This window comes from Malus sylvestris, chromosome 1 (assembly GCF_916048215.2).
Source record: "Malus sylvestris chromosome 1, drMalSylv7.2, whole genome shotgun sequence".
Lineage (NCBI taxonomy): Eukaryota > Viridiplantae > Streptophyta > Magnoliopsida > Rosales > Rosaceae > Malus > Malus sylvestris.
The window spans coordinates 22414439-22433683 of NC_062260.1; the positions used below are offsets into that span (position 1 = coordinate 22414439).

Here is a 19245-nt window from a genome sequence, read left to right on the forward strand (position 1 = left end):
TCATAAAAAAAGAAGAAGAAGATTTCAAATATCATGTCCGTTTAATGTACATCGTGCGGTCAGAAATCATTTTAAATATTTTTATTTAAAATTAAATACAAACGATTTACGAATTCCTATGATCCTCACCAAAAGGATCCGGAAATTATTCTTGTTGGCTTGCATGCCAAGTATTTTTCTTTAAAAAAAGTAATTATTGAAACGAAACCCTACTCAAATGCTGACATGTCCACAAAACATTGGTCGCAAAAGTCCATACAATAGATGACACCACAGAGAACAACACCCGCGTCAGTATATAAACTGCCCTAAAACCCCAGAGAGAGAAAGCCCTGTTTCTAAAACCCTAGCTAAACCCTCAGGTCCCTCATCTCTCTTCTCCTCCAAACCAAATGGCTTTCACTTCAATTCTCCGCCGATCGGCCTTCTCCCTGGCCCCACTCGCCAGCCGCCTCGCTCGCGGCCAGAGATCTTACCACGGCGCTGTTGCCACCGCCGCCAACCACTTCAATTTCTCCCGCAAGCCCACTCAACCGAGCCCTTTCGTTCCCACCCATCGATACTACTCGAGCCACAGTTCGGACCAGTCTCTGATCAGGGTCATCGAGTCGGAGATCAAGTGCGCTGAGGAGACCGATGATCTCGACAAGGTGAGGTTTTTTAGTTAATTTTCTCTTGCTTTGTGGACTGTTTGGTTTCTGAGAAAATTTTGGGAAATGGGCAAGAATGAGGTTATAGTCGCTCTGTTGTGTTTGGTTTCGTGGATTATGAAAAACTCATATCAATTAAATTGAATAATTGTTTTTGGGAACTGCTAATTTGAAGCGCATTGCAGATATTGTTGGATTTCTTGAGTTAAGAGTTCACATTTTCTTAATTTAGTTAACTTTTAAATTAATTTTGCAATACATCTCATACTAATGATGGTAAGATTGATCATAAGTTTGTCATCTGTGGCTTTATGTTATTTTACTTGGTTTTGATTTGCCTGTTGAGCGGTATGTTTTTCGAAAAATGGCTTCTTGTGAAAGAACCACATGATCTTCAAATATTAGTAATAGATGTTTTGTGTGTGTGTTTGGATAATCTATTGTTCATGTTGGAATTTGTAAGAAGAATAGGAACAATGGATTATGTGACTGTTTGCACTCGTGATTCGATTCCCGATAGATGTTTGTGTGCATATGTGTAGTTTTGAATGTTTTATCGTTCTGTTTCTCTTCTCGAGCAGTCGGGAAGTGATTTATTACTTGTACTTGAATTATGTGATTCGTTAATGATAAAGTATCACCATGATTACCGCTACTCAAGTGCTGGTTTTGTAGGTTGAGGAGGTTCCATCATCCTTCCCTTTTAAAATTGAAGATACTCCCGGAATCCAAACAGTGATGCTGAAAAGAACATATCAAGGTGAAGACATACAGGTTGAAGTTCACATGCCTGATCTAGTAACTGGTGAGGACGACGACGATGATAACCAGGATGATGACAACGATGAACACGCCAACAAATCCAGCATCCCGTTGGTCGTAACTGTCTCCAAGACTGATGGACCAGTTCTCGAGTTTAGCGTCACTGCTTACCCTGATGAGTTTCAAATTGACAGCTTGGCAGTGAAAAATCCAGAGGATTCTGAGGATCAAATCGCCTACGAGGGGCCTGACTTCCAGTAAGCATCCATCAATTACTAATACTTTTGTAGCATTGATCAAAGATTATTGTTTCGTAATTTTTCTGTGATTGACGCAAATGTCTGTTGTATTGCAGCGATTTGGATGAGAACCTTCAGAAGGCATTCCACAAGTACTTGGAGGTGAGAGGGATCAAGCCCAGCACAACCAATTTCTTGCATGAGTACATGCTCAACAAGGACAGCAAAGAATATGCAAACTGGTTGCAGCAACTTAAGAGCTTCGTCGAAGCGTAAAACTTTTACCCTAAGACATTATCTGGTAGAAGAGATCGGGAGCACGGTTTGGCCTGCACTTCTGAAACTCCAACTGTTTTTAAGTTAACAGATCATATCAGTAGTTGTAAGACGATTATTATGTAGTTCATTGAAACCTTGAGGATGTGGTCTTTTTGTTGGGGAGGCTTTTGTGCAACACTAATTGCTTTTCATATGAAAATTTCACGCTCGACATCCGGTTCACGTTCTGATCAACGGAATTCAGTTCCGACTGCATTCATCATAGCCTCGCTTATATTTTCTACTGATGTTCTTCTTCAACGACTTAAAATTTGGATAAAAAACATTTGTGACTTGATGGACGAAAAGAGTGCTTTCAAATTGGCTATTAACATTTTTCAAGTTGCGCGATAACTAGAGAAATATATCGTCGAAAATTACTTTTTTCAAGTGCCGATAACAATTTTAGTAATCCGGAAGGATCGCCAAAACCTTGGAAAATAGCATTAGGTGTATTCAAGACGAGATGAAAGAGCAAGCAAGGAAATGATTTTATTATTTTTCTAGAAGAAAAAAAAAAAGAGAGATTTTATGAATTTGCGCTGATGTGAGTGGGGATAAAATACACATTATACCAATACATGGTAATTTATTCTCTCCCCCCTTCTCTCTCTCTCTCAAAAGTAGGAGATGGGAGATGGACGGTTGCGATTGATGGCAAATTTAGGGCTCAATTGGGAGGTCCTTGTGGGTGTAAGTAACCCCCTTATCACCGTCCACAATTTGTCCATGTCCTCTCAGAATCCTGCACGTCCAATAAAACATCAAAACTCAATATTTTTGTTTTAGGCAAAGCGTTCCTTCAATGTGCTTTTGGTACTTCAAGTGAAAATGTAGTGACATAAACCGAGGTTTCTTACCATCGAGTTGTTAACAGTCCTTCGACTCCTACCGGACCCCGAGCATGAATTCGACTTGTGCTTATCCCGACCTGTAGAGCAAGGGAAGAGAATTAAGTACAAGACTCAAAGCCTTGACATATAACTGTCTTTCACAGTCACTGCAAGATCATGTTTTACCTCTGCACCAAGTCCAAATCGAGCCCCATCGCAGAATCTTGGGCTTGCATTGTGGAAAACAGCAGCACTGCCAACATATATAACAAGCAACGTCATGTGCCAACGTTAAAGAACGAACAATTAGGACCATTTTTCTGTTCAACCATTTTAGTCGGCCTAAGTCTGTGTAGCCTTTGATTACGGAATATTCTGATTGACATGGAAAGCATAGAGCCTCAGGTGAAAAGACGGGAATCATTCATACCTGTCAACTTTACCTAAAAACGCATCCACAGCTTCTTGGTCTTCTGCAATGACGCAATCAGTGTGTGCACTGCAAAACGAGGAAAGAAAAGATAAATGACAGCTTCATACAAGTGATTGACATGTAATCCATCTAAAAAAGGAAATTTTAACGTGCCTTCCATGTTCATGTATATGATCAATTGCTGCATGCACATCGTCAACAAACTCAACAGTGCAAGCCATTGAACTGTACTCATGGTGGAACGAATGTGCCTCAGGAATCCTGAGCAAGACGCTTGCTCTTGGTCCACCATATAAAGTAACACCTGCAAATGATACCCGAGTTTAATTTCTTTAATCCTTCTGATGGCATGTTTCACTAAAACAATTTTTCTTGGCGTCTCTTTAAAACTGCTTCCCAAGCTTGGGTGGGGAGTAACAGAATATTGTTCTGTTACATGCCCGTGATTGGAAATTTCAGTTATTCTAGTTCTCAACCAGCAAAGGGCAAATGAACAGTATCAAGTATCACCAGGAACTCTGATTGAAAAATTTAGTTACTCTCACCCACCTCAATGCCCTTTTTTAAAAGAAAATAAGTTTTCTTCATGAAAATTGTACCTGCAGTGCGAAGCTCAACAACAAGATCATTAAATGCGGCTGTACTCTTCAAATCATTATGGACTAGAAGTGTTTCCTGAGAATAACACACAACAACAAACTGTTACAAATGATAAACGTGCAACTACAAATGTAAGTTCATAACTGCAGTGGAAAGATTCTGAGATGCCATCAAAAGATATCATCCAGAAATTATAAATTACAGATAAATTACCATTGCATTACACGCTGCTGGATAATCTATTTTTGCATCCAAAACAATTCTCTTTGCCATATCCATATTAGCAGACTTATCAATATACACATGGCATATTCCATCTGCATAGAAAACATGCAGTTGTTCTCTTTACTACAGCAGCCACCATCACATTTTTTCTCACAAAACAAGAATACAGGAAAAATCAGATTGTATATAAATGAAGAATAAAATAAGTATATCTAACCAGCATGACCAAGAACTGGAATCTTGGTCGAATTCTTGACTTGAGAAACCAGTTTATTGCTGCCTCTTGGGATCACAAGATCAATCACGTCATCATGCTGGAAATTAATTTTTTAGTTAGTCCTAGTTATCATCTGAAATTGACCAAGGAATTGGTTATCAGTCTATGCTATACTCACCTTAAGCAAATCTGGAATCTCTTCTCTTGAAGTCACAAGTCCAATTAGTTTTCCACCAACACTCTCTGGGATGGCTTCGGTGATAATCTACATATTTTTTTTTTATGAAAAATACTTTTAGTATATTGATTCTTTCACTGACAATGAAAAAGGGAATGCAAACATCATTTGTCTATATATTTTGTACAAACCATTGAAGTGAAAGAAAACAGACCTTGTGCAAAATTGCATTTGATCTCTTAGCCTCCTTTCCCCCCTTCAAGAGAAGCCCATTCCCACTTCGGATTGCTAATGAAGCTATCTATTCAAATCATAAAACAAAAATACAAAAACCCTTAGGTGTATGATGAGGAAGAAATGCAAGTCTTCCCCAGAACATAAAAGTAATGACAGAGACTCAATATGAACTTCGTGAAATATTTAATATAAAGAACCAATAAATTCTTTCTCAAGGTTCTCGTATAAGGTTCTTAGATGAGATCTGATTTCCAAGCTGTTAGATTACAGATGGTATTGAGCTGCATCTCTCCTGCGATGCATCTCAGTTGTCCACATTTATTTTACACTTTCCACACAAGACAAACAAAATTCATATGAAATAAGATAACATGCAGTTTGATATTCCAAAGTTTCACTGTTTACCTGTACTAGCGCTTCAGGACGAGACTCAAATACAATCAGGAGAACACCCAGTGGGCTTGATGTTTTCTCCAAGACAAGACCATCTGCAAGCTGGAAGGCAAGTGTAACCAACAGAAGCATCACTTACTCGTCAGCACAACAACCGATTACGGTGCTCCATTTGACAAAAGATAAATGATTTTGGTTGCAGATTCTAGACTATGTATTACAGATATGTCAATGACCGCAAATATCTCTAAGTAAGAAATTGATTGTGGAGTGAATACTTTGAATTTATTCTTTGTCTCTCTCTCTCTCTCTCTCTCTATTGTTTTATTTGTTTGTTTTATATCGTTGTCCACACTCTTGAACCCTGAGCAATGTTGTGTAAGAATATCATAAGCTAGAAATAATGATCCTTATACCGCATTCCCTTACCTCAGTTTTTTTCAAAACACGACCAATTGGATCTTCCATGTTTGCAAGCACGCGAATAGACTTTGCAAGGCTTGTAATCTACAGTATGAGCACATGACAGAAAAAAAGATGAAGGGAACATCAGTTTTGAGAAATAAATACAAAAAGTCTAGTGAGCACATTGTACAGAAAGGTAGTGACCAGCGACAATAATAAAAAAACGAATGTAACTAAACATTTATCTAAAATAGCAAAAGAACTTGGCTCTCTTGCCTTCCCAGGCTTCAGAGCCAGCCGAGATATCAATGATTTTTCATATCCTGCTCGTTGTGCCGCAGAAACATCAGCTTCATTTTCAATGTTGATCAATTTTACATTTGCTTCAAGGGCATCAGCTACATCCAGAAGAATTTTTTTCCTGTCTTCTGAAGTCATGGTCTGTAGAGAAAGCGTCACCAAGTTACTTGTTCTGCTGAACTTAGAGAATATCCATTGCTAAACAATTATGTGAATAAAGAGGGCCAGCGACTGGAACAGTATTTATAAGCAGTAGTAAACATATTTAAACTTTGTAACGGAAGTAAACAAAGCTACCTGAAGCCTTCTGGAACTTTCCCTGGCTGCAACTGCCATCCCTCTTGCATCAATTTCTTTAACTGGTGTCCATAAATGAGCATCTTGGTGAAAGAGGGTACCAATACGTTGCCCTTGAAGGACTTTAGAGATGTTTCCAGCAGCAAACCCACTTAACAAATAAAGAGATTGGTACACGGTCAGGGGAAACATATTGGATTCAGATTGCAACGACCATTAAAAACATAAATAAAAACTACAAGTCCAATTCGATTTAATTTGAAATTTGGAGTATGTGGGACTCTAACTTCTAAGAAAGATGTGGTTTCAACCACCCTCTCTAATCTCATTATCATAAAGTTAAAATAATGATTTTTCTTCTAAACTAGAACGGAATTTTTAAAATATATCATAAAATTATATAGTTAAACTGACGCAACAGAATAACATAGTTTAGCACTCCTGACACAACCAAGTATTAAAACACACCTTGTAATAACAACAGGGATGCCAGCATAAGCTGCATTGACAGCAGCTTTTACTTTAGCAGTCATACCCCCTCTTCCCACTCTAGATTTGTCTCCGAAAGTAATTTCAGTCTGATGCTTCTCCTTTACGTATGTATGGATAAGCTTTGAACGGGGGTCACTTGGAGGCCCGCTGTATAGACCATCAACGTCACTCAAAAGAATAAGAAGATCAGCCTTTAGCTCCAAAGCCAGTAGAGCTGCCAAACTGTCATTATCCCAAAATATACCAGAAGAATCCTGCAATGAGCGGAACACATACCGTGTAAAAACATTTGAGTTCCTTGGTGTTTCGAAAAGGAAAATAAGTATGAGATAGTGTATGTAACATATTGTGTTCATAAGTAGTCCCAATATTTCTTGTCTTTCTTCGTAATCCATAGTGGCAAGGCTAAGATTGTGATAGTCCTGCCCATAGAATACCATTACCACAACAAAGTGATATCACACACCAATCATGGAAGAGTATTATACCTCATATGGAGCTTTCCTTGTACTGACTGCGTCGTTTTCATTAAATATAGGAATAACCCTCAGAGATAACAACGATTTCATAGTTTCACCTAGTTGCTTTCTAAAATCTCTATCCCTAAAATCGCTATCTGTTACAAGAAGCTGAGCTGACGACACATCCAACTGCAAGGGAGAACAAATGAGGGTTAGGAAAAAGCAAAAGAAAAACTGAATTGAATGGGGAAATAATTAGAAAACTCATATATCTTAAGATCTATGAGATATAAATCTTAAGATATATATCTTAAAGTGGGAGCCTTGTGCACTGGGTACGACCTTTATATATCTTAAGATCCAGCATTGCTTGTAAGAACTTAAATAACCAAACGTCAAGTCCAAATCAAGGGTTCGATACAGCTTGAGAACAGATTTAAGAGAGGATCTTTGCATTCACCTGACTAAACAACGTATCGTAGAGAGCCATCAGAGAGTTCTGTCCAACAGCTGCACACGCCTTCCCGTCAAGTTCAACTTGTGGTTTCTGGAGATCAGCAAAGCTGCAGCAATTCAATAACTATCAATTAGAATCGAAATTTTTTCGGACATAAGAGCCTCTAAAGAACATGTCTTTAAAGTTATCCAAACAACTGGCAGCAATGTCAGTAGTTAAGGACACGATACGAACCTGCTGTTAACTAATTTCCGGTATCTGAGCCGCTGACGGCCGAGGCCCACAGCACCAGATGACACCAATATAATCTCATATCCTTGAGAGTTCAACTCCTTAAGCTGCATTTGGTATCAATTTAACAAATTCCAACCCGCAAAACGCCCGATCGCATAAGCAATCAATAAAATGGTAAACAAAAGAGCAAAAAGGTAAATCAAAGTGCACTGCTGCTCGATTATCATACCTGCTCACAAAGCGCGCCTAATCTTCCAAGAGCAATTCTTCCGTCGTTTCGAGTCACAACGGCAGTCCCAACCTTCATTAATCCAACCAAAACATCAAGAAACATTTATCACATTACTAATCACACTACCAAAACTCTCAAGATATCAAATTTTCTGCTATAAATGTTTGGGGGAACTAAAATTTCAATAAATATCTACCAAAAAACTTCAAATTTGCCAAAAAAAAAGGCTCATTTGAAGCTCCATTTTAGTTGAAATGGAAATAAAATTACCAATTTTTCGAAAAAGACGACAAAAATTAATTCAGAAATGGAGGAGTTTAGAGAGAGAGAGAGAGAAAGAGATTAATGCGGGAAAATATGTACCTTGAGAACGAGGCGCTTAACGTCTTTGAGGAAACCTCGAGAGCTATCCACTTCCTCCATTTCTGACTCGTGGAGGTCGGCGGCGGCGAGTCAAAACTCAGTCCTGAGAACGAGGCGACTCGGAAGCGCGCTGTTCCCCCCCTTTTTTCGGTTGTCTGAAAGAATAATTTTGGGACGCAGACGTTGCTGGGAGGATATTTATATACGAGAAAAAACTAAAGAAATTAGTTTGAAAATTTTAAGATTTAAAATAAGAATAAAATAAATAGTATTATAATTAATTTTTTAATCTAAAAATATAATTTTTTATTAAAATAAACAATACCGTAAATTTTCATTAAAATTCCTTCTACGGTGAGCAGTAGAGTTGGGGAGGAAGTCAAATAGTCAACCCTCAGCCCCTATCAGCTTTCGCTGCCGCCAATGAGGCGACGTCGTGTGATGGACGATGAGGGGTAGAATGGGAAGTTCGACTAGAAAAGAGAGACGTGTCGGTTTCTGAGGGTCTAGGGTTTGTGAGCTTAAAATAATTAGGCGGCGCACGGACGCATGGAGAGGCGGGCAGGAGGCGCGGACAAGACGACAAAAGATGACGAGTACGCCACTGTGATTAGATCCACATTTCGTGCGGTTCTAGGTGTTGCAGGCAAAAGTGTACTACTAAAGGTCATTAATATTGTTCTATTTCAAGAATGACCATGCTCTTTGGATTCTCTTTGTAGGATTTTATAAGTTTTCAAATTGTTTTCGTTTATCATATATTGTGTAATCAGTTTTCGTCAGGTACGGTTTATGTTTAAATTAAATAAAAATATTTAAAATGATTTCTAACCGCATAATGTATGACGAATTGACACGATTTAAGGATTCTCAAGATCCTCATTCCTATTTCAAAGCATTCCAGTTAATATTCTGATGTAATACTATTTCTCTTTATTTGTAAAAACTTTCAAGTTTGGTATGTCCGAGATTAATTTATATAGAATGAGTTTATTGATATGTGTTGTTTCATTTCAATAATTGCCTCGTAGAGCAAAACTGTCTTTAAGATTTCGGGAACCTTGCATAAATTATAAATAAGATTGTTTTGCTTCGATACACTAAACAGGTATTTATTACTTAATCTCACAGAAGCACACATTCATAAAGTTTATTTTCTTTTAAATCAAACACTACTATTATATTACATATGACATTTTATTGCAATAGCGAAAATCAATAATGGTTATGCAATTTTGAGTCGTACAATCCCCACTAATGTTCTTTTTTCCTAACAATTAACTATTTCTCTCTAGTGATGAAAAATATCAAAATGATTAAGATTGACCTAATCATGTGGCTAGTCAGACAATCCTACTAAAGTTTCTCTCTTATAAAGTGCTCACGAAATCATACTAAATAGTAAAAATTGAATCCATAATCAGTTTAAACTTATTTTTCTGACAGATCAGAACGAAATAAAAATTAACCGTTCTAAAAGCATTCCCAAATTCACATCTAAAACATCTATCACCCACAAAACACTTGCCTTGTTTTACTCCACCAAAACAAAGTCATGAAAAGTGGATTCTCTCATTGACACTTGAGAAAAGTTGTCTCCACCAAAATCAAAACAAATACTGAGTTTGTGATCTCAACGAAACTGACACCAACCATGTGTAAGTAACTGTGTACCAATCAAACCAATCTTTCCAAACACGGCCGAGTTCCCACGTCCCACCTCCACCTCTGTTCCCATCCAAAACTACTTTGTACGATCAATTCGACCTGCAAAGCATTTTTAATTTTTTTAATGAGTGAGGATTCTCGTCCGATTCTATTTGTGAGGATCCCAATGATCCTCAAATCATATTCGTTCATCGTACATTATGCGGTCAGAAACCATTGTAATTTTTTTATTTAAATTGGAGGATCCTCTCTCAAAATCCAAACAAACATGTAACAGTTTTTAAAGGGGCTTAATATCTTTGCAGTGCAGAGTCGACAGGGAAAGGCAAACAGCTGTGGAGCTGCATCTGTTGCGAACTGTCTGCTTCGATTCACCAAAGGTTGCTCACTCCTCATGAGTTTTGTTTATGTGTCGTGTAATTAGCCGTAAAAGTCATGCGTTAGATGGTGGCACGTCTCAAAGATTCAACGACAGCAAAGTTTACCAACCATTGAACGAACTGTATTGTGGGTTCATGATCGTCTGGCTGAGTGGCAATGTGGATGTGTTTGTGCATGTGTGACGTATATTCGTCCGGTTTTCTCGAAAGAAAGATAAGTGCTTGAGGGAAGTGATGTCCGTATTTCATCCCTTTCTTATGCACTCCGTTATTTTTCTATCACCGTTGGATTTAATAAATCAAAGAAGAATCAAGAGATGTAAACAAAAAGGAAGGGTTAAAGGAGAAAACGAGTGTGTAAATCAACTCTTAGTATGATAGTACCATCATCCTTGTTAATTTTTGGTATATTCTTTAACTCATTCGATCTGACATCAAAAAATTTAAAGGAGGCGGGACCCACTTTGCAAGGAGCCGAAAAAACAACGAAAAATTGGTTGAAATGATAAATTTACAAAGCTTACTGTTGAAATGATTACTTTTCAATCGATATATCATGATAAATGATTCAATATCTTGTTCATGTTTAATTAATATGTCGTCATTATTTAACTTAGGTCAATTCAGTAATTAAGATTTGTAAATTAATCATTTCAACCCAATTCCCAATAATAAATCAGGGTCATTTTCTAAAGAATGGATAAGAAATCAACTTAAAGTGTAAATACCATAATAACCTCTCTGAAGACATTTATTTACAAACTCAGGTTTGAAGGGGAAAATTGAGAACTTTAACGAAAAACCATATTTTTACACTCAAAAGTCAATCATGTAACTATTCACTTTACCTTTTATTTTGTCCTTATCGTTAAAACTCAAAGTTTTCAAATCATTTTCATTAGTTTTCCTAAAATTATAAGATCAAGGAAAAAGCGTGAAATACAAACACCGATTTATGATCTACTTAAGCCAATACAAAAGCAGATAATAAAAGCTTAGTCCTACTCATTAGGGCCAAAGTTCTCTCTTCCAAAGAATTTAATCCACGCCACGGCACTCGCTCTTCATTCGACTCCAATACAACCAAGTGAGTAGTTTGCGGAATATGAACACACAGGAAAACCCCAACTCCAGAGAAGTACTACTCCGGCCGACGTCAAAAATAAATACCCCAAATCATGTAAACACAGTTGGTTGAGGTTCATAATTCAGAGACTGACCGCACTTAGTAACGCTCATGGAAAGAAGTAGACCTTAAAGAAGATTGCCAGACCCAGTTGCAAGAGAAATGCAGCGATCACCACAATTGAGAGTTCATTCCCCTCCATATTGGACCTGAGATTAAAGGCAACAAAGCAAGCAGAGTACCCGCCAACGAGAAGTATAAAGATCCACCGAAGAGCCTCAACTGGGATAAGCAACAGAAACTGAAAATGTTCCGGTGAAATAGTATCAGATGACGGAATAATAGATTTTATGATATTAATTAGTATCAGATGACGGAATAATAAATTGTACGATATTAGCTAATAACGTTCCAGCTAAAACAGTGTTCTGCTTGAGAATGAATACACACGTGCCTGGCAGGAAGAAATTCCCCTGCCGAACATCATTTCCCAAAATGTCAATTAATCAGCGCTCAATATCCCCAAGAACCAGGAAGTTGAAACGTTTTAGCCTAAACAGATCAATTTGAGCTTAAAAGAACTTTGGACTAGTCCAGTTCAGCACAAATATTTGAATATTATCGAGAGAGTATTTGCAACTCATCCCAAGGAAGATTACTTATTTCTGCTTTTGGCCTTTCAATGATTATCAATATTCCAACAGAGTCAAAAAAATGGGGTGGGGGAAGCAATACACAAAAACTAACAAAAGGCAGGTACTTACAGAGGCTGCAATGAAAATGAAGAGAGAGTATCCCCACATACACCAAAAGCGAACTAGGCTGGCATTGGAGGTGCCCATATACTGTATCAAGAAATAGAATGCCAATGGCACCAAAATTGCATAACCGTAGACTGAAAAGGCTGCCATATTCATATAACTGACATTAAAATCCCAAGCAGTACTGCTATCAGTGCGCTTGTCCATGAGGTAGGTGGCACAGTTTCCAAGTGCAGCAAGCACAAACACTAACGTAGTGGAAATCCAGACTAGCCCATATCTACACATTACAGAAACTCACACGAAGAAAGCGAAATGTTAGATGTTCACGTTCCCTCATTTCTGTGCCAATACAAAAACATATTGCCTTCAGATTAGCCTTTGCACAATTTCCTTCATGTGATTACATAACTTTTTCTGATGAGACAATGCAAACTTAAAACTCAAAATCCAAGCTTGCGATGTTACAGAAGAGGACGTTGCATATGTATTTCTCAATTTGTACAAGACACAATCTGACATAATGTTACCAGATTTTAAAACTGAATAAAGCATAAGAGTGACAGTGAGCTCCATTCAAAAGCCTACATGAGAATATCAAACTCTTCAAAGAAACTGAGGCTCATGGTTCTTTCTTTTTTAATATAGAAGTGAAAAAACATGCACACGAAACAAAAGATAAAGAAATATGGGAAGTAAAGACCAGAAACTCACAGATCAGGGTTGGCATCAATTTTGCTGAAAAAATCTCCAGTATGGGGATATAGAGAACTAAGCATTCTGTTTAAGACGACGTCTGTATCCACATTGAAATATTGTGTGTATGATGCGATATTAAATACTCCCCTCCAGTTGTTGGCTGGTTGTTGCTCAAATGTTTCTGCGTGGATAGACAGAAGAAGAGATCATTAGATACAAAGTAAATAAAGTAGCTGGCATTGCAATTTGCAAATGAAACCTATAACGAGAATTTACAGAGTTAAGAGAAACAAAAAAGGCAGATTAAATAAACATAGAAAGATAAGAACATATCTTGGGGAAGATAACATGCCAGAACTGTTTCAATCAGTCATAAGAAAGCATAATAACTTTGATCATGTACATAAAAACTCAGGTGCAGTGTCACAAAGATACAAATAATAACATCAATCTGCAATGAAAAAATCAACTAGGGGTGGAAGGAGGTTCAAATCCTCCCACACTCCCCACGAACGGGGTGCAGTTTAGGAAATAGAAAATTACTCCAGATTTTCTTCCGCTGAAAATTAATTAGGTTTCATGCTTTTATAGCACTCAAATTTGACACTCTAGTTTATTCTAGTCTGTTACACATTTGTTCTAGTGTCCCTAAAAATCAACCAAAATACAAAATTCACCAGAAAATAAATGAGGATGATTGGTTGACTAAGTTTTGCTGTTTTCTTAAAAACTAAATCTACATATAAAGCACTTGAATGTAAATTGCCATTTGAATGCCATACCACTTGTACTTCCAACAGTTTGATAACCACCCCCTTTCTCTCCTCGATTATAATTTGGGGGGAAGATTTGCAAATTCGCTTCAGGTGCTGCACGAGTTCAAAGAAAATTCTTTCAAGTAGGAAATAAATAATGATTCCGGTGAACCTTTACTTTGAAGAAGAAAATAGAAAATAATTTAAAGTATAATACCTTCATAACTTGTGGTACCCTTTTCTTTATCTTCAGTAACAGCCTATCAAACCCAAAAGGCAAAAAAAAGAAGGTAATGCAAAGATATGTGATTTATTCAACATTTCGAGGGAAACCAACTACTACTACTTAAAGAAACTTAGTATAAGCACATCTAGCAAGTTTGTAAAATGTGGGTAGTTAAATAAGCTTGTTCAAAAGGACATGATCCCGAAACGCTTCGAGGGATTCCGCACAGAAATAGTTCCACAGAAAAAAGCTTACCAAACAAATTTCAGCTTCTTTCACAATTGTAAGAAACTAGCTTTATGGGATCATATCCTAATTTCCTAAAATAATCCATGATAATTATAATTAAAAATCGCAACTACTAGTTAGAGAACGGTTGCTCAAATTGGAAATTAGATATATTTAAAAATGGAAATGCATCAAGAAATTATAACTAATTGTAAGAAATTCCTCAAATTCTAAGCTACATATTGCCAGCACAGAAAAGGGGCAAAAATTTAATAAAAAAATGTCGAAACCACTGATTTTCCAGACCTCCAAAATTTTCTTTTCCTTCACTTCTCATTTTCTCGGGAAACAAACAGACTCCAAGATCACTTGGCTTACAAATTACACTCATGCAAAGCGAATCTAGATACACCCAATCAGCCATGTACAACCCTACAAGTCCGATTCGACGATTCGCGAATTGGGGAAAAAAATAACACAAAAATCAAAAGTAAAATCGATCGGAGAACTTACAGGGACAGAGCCGAGCAAGTGGCTGGTGGGGAGGCCAGCGTAGGACTCGTCCATTTGAGACGGAAACCAAAACGCTGCGTTTTGAGGCTCAGAAAGTCACTGGGCTTGAGATTCCGAGTACGAGGGATTCGAGTCGGGAGCTGAAACTGAGTCGGAGAGCCGAGTCCTAGAAAAGACGTTGCTTTTCGTAATTTGGAAGGAACGCAGAGTACAAGACGACTGGCCGGTATTAACTTCCCTCCACGCGTTTCTGTGTGCGCGTTTGCTTAGCTTTCCACCTGTTGCACGTGACTGGATCATCGATACCACGTGAGCTGCTTTGCGGATGGGATTGTGTTTGATTGGGCTAAGTTTAGGCCCATATATGAGGAATTGAAAAAAAAATTATAAAAAAAATTTAATAAAAAAGTGTCTGAGCCCGGGTTCGAACCGGGGACCTCTAGTGTGTGAGACTAGCGTGATAACCGACTACACCACCCAGACAGATGCCTATTGGTCATCAAACTAATTTATATGTACTCATGGAAGTCATGCATCAAAATTTTCGGCACCTTAATTGGATTCAACTTTTTATACTAGAAAACAATTTTTGAATCGCAAACTAATAATTCTCGTTTGGTAAATAATTAAAAAAACTGATCTCAAGAATAACAAAAGAAAAATTGCCTATAGCTCATTAGCTTGGAAACAAAAAAATGTTAGGCTTTAAAATTTTAAACTCTAGAAAATGCAGTTTCCAAAACAAACCCAGTAGTTTGATCCTCACTATGCCTTTCTCTCTCAACCTCTCGTCTCTCTCTTCAACTCTGACGCTAGCGCTACTCCGTTGTTGTGCCACCCCGTGTCGATGTGATAGGAGTGAGGTGCTAGGCTCTGTTAGATATGGTGGTGAAGTGGAGAATTTGATTGACTAAATGTGGACTAGAGCTTAGAGGAATTGGGGAGATCAATGGAAGGGGAAGGGGTTTTCGGGCGTGGAAGGTTTCAACGCCGGCGTAGAGAAGGTGGGGAAGGGAGCCGCGAATGGAGGTCACTTACCTGACCAAGACCATGAAGCTTATAGGTCTAGGTTTCACATCCCAGTCTATTGCAATTTGAGATCGGCATGCTTGTCTATGATTCTTTTTTAATTTCAATTTTGTAGTTGTCATCGTTTAAAATCGTTTCATACCAAACAAATTTTTGAGTCTTCTGAAAAATTATTCTCGAGACATGTTTTGAAGAAATAGTTTTTGAAATGGCGAAGATTTTCAGTAGGATACCAAACAGACCCTTAGTCCTCTATGCTCTTGTTAATTAGTTTTAGAGTTAAGTATACATTATTCCCTTCATGTTTGATGAAAGTTGTAATTTTCTCTTTTTGCACTATAAACTATTGAAAATATATCAATTATGCTTTTGATTCAGATTGATTGTTTAATCCATCGTTATGACATAATGAGCATGAAATCCTTATATGAGCTAATGTATAAGCCACATTTGTATGGTTGTACCGCATTGAAATAGTGAGCATGAGATCCTTATGGAGGATTCGATGTTCCAATAGACAAAATGTACGAATTGATACAATTTCAAAATCTCAAAGTGTAATGTGAGAAAATTAAACTTGATCGTCTATTTTAAAAACAATCTCAAATTAGGTACAAAATATAATTGCCCCTTAATTTTTGGGAATTTTAACGAAAAGCTCTCGGTGTTGTTCACTTTAACGAAAAATCACATTTTTACACTAAAAAGTCAATCATTGTATTATTCACTTTACTCTTTATTTTGTTCTTATCGTTAAAACTTAAAATTTTAAAATCCTTTTTATTAGTTTTCTAATGAGCAGTTGTGGTCCTATGGAGGAAGAAAAAAAAACAATGGAAGGGCCCTTAATTTTTCTTTATATTAATTTAGAATGAAATTATATTATTTAATGATATTTATGATGATCTCGTTAAGATTTCATGATTTTATGGTTGTTTTTACGTGGTGTTTTTTGATTGGACACATTGCTCCCATGCCTATGCAATATCGAAATACTAAAAAGAGTAGTTAAAGAAAAAGTACGGATATTGATTTGGAGCACTCACATTCACAAAATCATTATGAGGGTTAATCTACTATTCTGCTATTATAATATAAATAATATTGTTTATTTAAAAAAAAAACTCTTTATTTAAGTTACATGCTTACATAATACTAACAATTTTTGCTCATTAATAGATCGAATAACTCAACAAACTACAATGCCACCAAATAAGAATTGTTTATGCATAAGCGCATGCCACGCGTAAAAGTTGATGTTGTCAGCGGTCCACATTAGAGATAAAAGTCTAGATTAAAAAATAGGCACGTTAATTAAATCATTAACTTTTATGTCATTTAATTTACAAAATTTAGTTTACAAATTTAATTTCTCTAACAATATTTGACTAATCTCTCAATTAACAATTAACACAAACAAGCACATTCTTATAAATCGCTAATCTAGTTTTATATTAGTACAGTGATTATCTCAGCATTGTATTAATCACCCACTCATTGTCCGAAATAATAAATAAATGGACCACGCCTTGCTTCCCGGTGGGACGCAACCTTGCCACCACTTTACAGTTTAAACCATTTCGTCGCCCTTTAAACAATTGGCATCTTCTCCTCTTCGTCTTCAACCTCACGCATTACCAGTGAGAAAGAGTGAAGTTTCACAGTCTAAAGCCCCCATTTGGCCGTTTCAAAATGTCCACCGCCTCTATATTCCGGCTCCTCCTCCTCCACTTCTCTCTCTCCACCGTCCTCGCCGCTCATTCCCAACCCCTCACTTCCCCCTACCTCTCACCCAACACAATTCACCCAAATTACCAAAACATGTTCAATTCCTTCAAAATCTTCATCTACAACTCAAACAGCACCTTCCCCTTTACCTCCCCATCCCAATCGCTCTTCTACACGCGCCTCCAGGACAGCCACTTCCCCACCGAAAACCCCGAAAAAGCCCATCTCTTCTTCGTCCCCTTCCCCTCGGACCTCCCCCCGCGCTCCGTCTCGCGCCTCATCAGATCGCTCCGCACCGAGCTTCCCTACTGGAACCGCACCCTCGGCGCTGACCATTTCTACCTCTCATGCACCGGCATCGGGTACGAATCGGACCGGAATCTCGTCGAGTTGAAGAAAAACTCGGTCCAGATCTCGTGCTTCCCGACGCCGGCCGGGAAGTTCATCCCTCACAAGGACATTTCGCTTCCGCCGGTCCCGAGCACTCCCGCGCCGAAGACCAACACCACGAGTTTCTTGGGCTACGCCAAGTTCGATTGGGTCAAAGAGTCAACGTTAGTCAAGGAACTGAGCAGCGACCCCGATTTTCTGATCGAATCCAAGCCGTCGGATCTGAATACTTTCGCGGACAGACTCGGCGGGAGCAAATTCTGTCTGTTCGAGTACGGAGGAGGCGACGTGTCGGGGATCGGGGAGGCGCTGCGTTTCGGGTGCGTGCCGGTGGTGATTACCGACCGTCCGATCCATGACCTGCCGTTCTCGGACGAGCTGAGGTGGCAGGAGATCGCGTTGTTCGTGGGACGTCGTGGCGGGGTAGTGACGGACCTGAAGCGCGTGTTGGGTCGCGCGTGTTGGGAGCGGCACGAAAAGATGAGACAATTAGGTGTGGCTGCAAGTCGGCACTTTATGTGGAACGAGACACCGGAGCCGTTCGATTCGTTTTATACGTTGATGTATCAGCTGTGGCTGAGACGGCACACCGTCAGATACGTCAGAAGAGAATCACCGTTTGTCGTTTGATATGGTTGTACGGTCTTACCTTGGGCCTAAAGCTGGTAATTGGGTTTAATATTGTATTTGGATTTGCCATGGATTTGATACAAATGGAATTTGGGGTCTGGATCGGTTTTTACGCTAAAATTGCGGCCTAATCAAGATATTATATTATTTGGTTCGGTTTAGTTTGCTTCGATTTATTTTTTCATAACAATCATATCAAATTGAGGATTTGATTTTTTTTCTTTAAGAAATAATATTATTTACACTAAATAGAGCGTGGACTAAGTCTTACATTTAGCTAGCAATAATATAATTCAATTCGTCTTTGACGAGAATCGAATATGAGACTTTATTTTTTCGTCACAATCATTTTTTTTTAACTCGGACGATTTTCACTCAAAAAAACTTGGACGATTTGATTTTTTTTTATTTTTTTTACAAATAATATTATTTACACTAAAAGGGCAAGGGATGGGCTAAGTCTCACAATGGTCTACCAATAATGTAGTTCAATTCATTTTTTGCGAGAATCGAACCTGAGACTTCTCGCTCCTAGCTTTACAACTAAAGAAAAATACCACTAGACCGTAGTACTAAGTAACATTCGGACGCATGGATGGAGCCAATGAAGGCTCAATGGGGGGCAGATGCCCCCACTCAAGTAATTCATATGTTTAGTTGCAGACTATAATTATATAATATACACAGTTATCTTTGAAGAAAATATGTATCTAATATCCAATATACATTCATTCTACTTATACTCCAAATCAAATATTATATGAGCAATAGTGCTCTTGTTTTGTC

General features: G+C 38.0%; 4 protein-coding genes and 1 non-coding gene across 5 annotated transcripts; 2 read left to right on the top strand and 3 right to left on the bottom strand.

Annotated features, from left to right (window-relative positions):
- Positions 1-315: 315 nt before the first annotated feature.
- LOC126620647 (uncharacterized protein At2g39795, mitochondrial-like) lies at positions 316-2141 on the top strand. Its single transcript, XM_050288865.1, has 3 exons — positions 316-650; positions 1326-1669; positions 1768-2141. Exons 1-3 carry the CDS (start codon positions 393-395, stop codon positions 1925-1927), a joined length of 762 nt encoding a protein of 253 aa, XP_050144822.1. The 5' UTR covers positions 316-392; the 3' UTR covers positions 1928-2141.
- A 295-nt stretch (positions 2142-2436) lies between these two features.
- Positions 2437-8504, bottom strand: LOC126620637 (delta-1-pyrroline-5-carboxylate synthase-like). Its single transcript, XM_050288853.1, has 20 exons — positions 8327-8504; positions 7961-8032; positions 7732-7835; positions 7501-7603; positions 7068-7229; positions 6556-6833; positions 6088-6238; positions 5767-5931; positions 5515-5592; positions 5098-5187; positions 4670-4756; positions 4456-4542; positions 4278-4374; positions 4049-4152; positions 3835-3910; positions 3389-3539; positions 3233-3301; positions 2989-3055; positions 2830-2900; positions 2437-2714 (listed from the first exon to the last, which is right to left on the bottom strand). The coding sequence occupies exons 1-20, from the start codon at positions 8384-8386 to the stop codon at positions 2633-2635; spliced, it is 2154 nt and encodes a 717-aa protein (XP_050144810.1). The 5' UTR covers positions 8387-8504; the 3' UTR covers positions 2437-2632.
- Positions 8505-11181: 2677 nt separating this feature from the next.
- Positions 11182-14888, bottom strand: LOC126629369 (uncharacterized). The gene is made up of 6 exons (XM_050299399.1): positions 14683-14888; positions 13933-13975; positions 13743-13829; positions 12976-13141; positions 12265-12541; positions 11182-11801 (listed from the first exon to the last, which is right to left on the bottom strand). The coding sequence occupies exons 1-6, from the start codon at positions 14734-14736 to the stop codon at positions 11610-11612; spliced, it is 819 nt and encodes a 272-aa protein (XP_050155356.1). The 5' UTR covers positions 14737-14888; the 3' UTR covers positions 11182-11609.
- A 203-nt stretch (positions 14889-15091) lies between these two features.
- On the bottom strand, positions 15092-15165 carry TRNAV-CAC (transfer RNA valine (anticodon CAC)). The gene has a single exon. It is a non-coding gene; the product is annotated as a tRNA-Val (tRNA).
- Positions 15166-17403: 2238 nt separating this feature from the next.
- Positions 17404-18459, top strand: LOC126614614 (probable glycosyltransferase At5g03795). Its single transcript, XM_050282266.1, has one exon. It carries the CDS (start codon positions 17404-17406, stop codon positions 18457-18459), a length of 1056 nt encoding a protein of 351 aa, XP_050138223.1.
- The last annotated feature ends 786 nt before the right edge of the window (positions 18460-19245 follow it).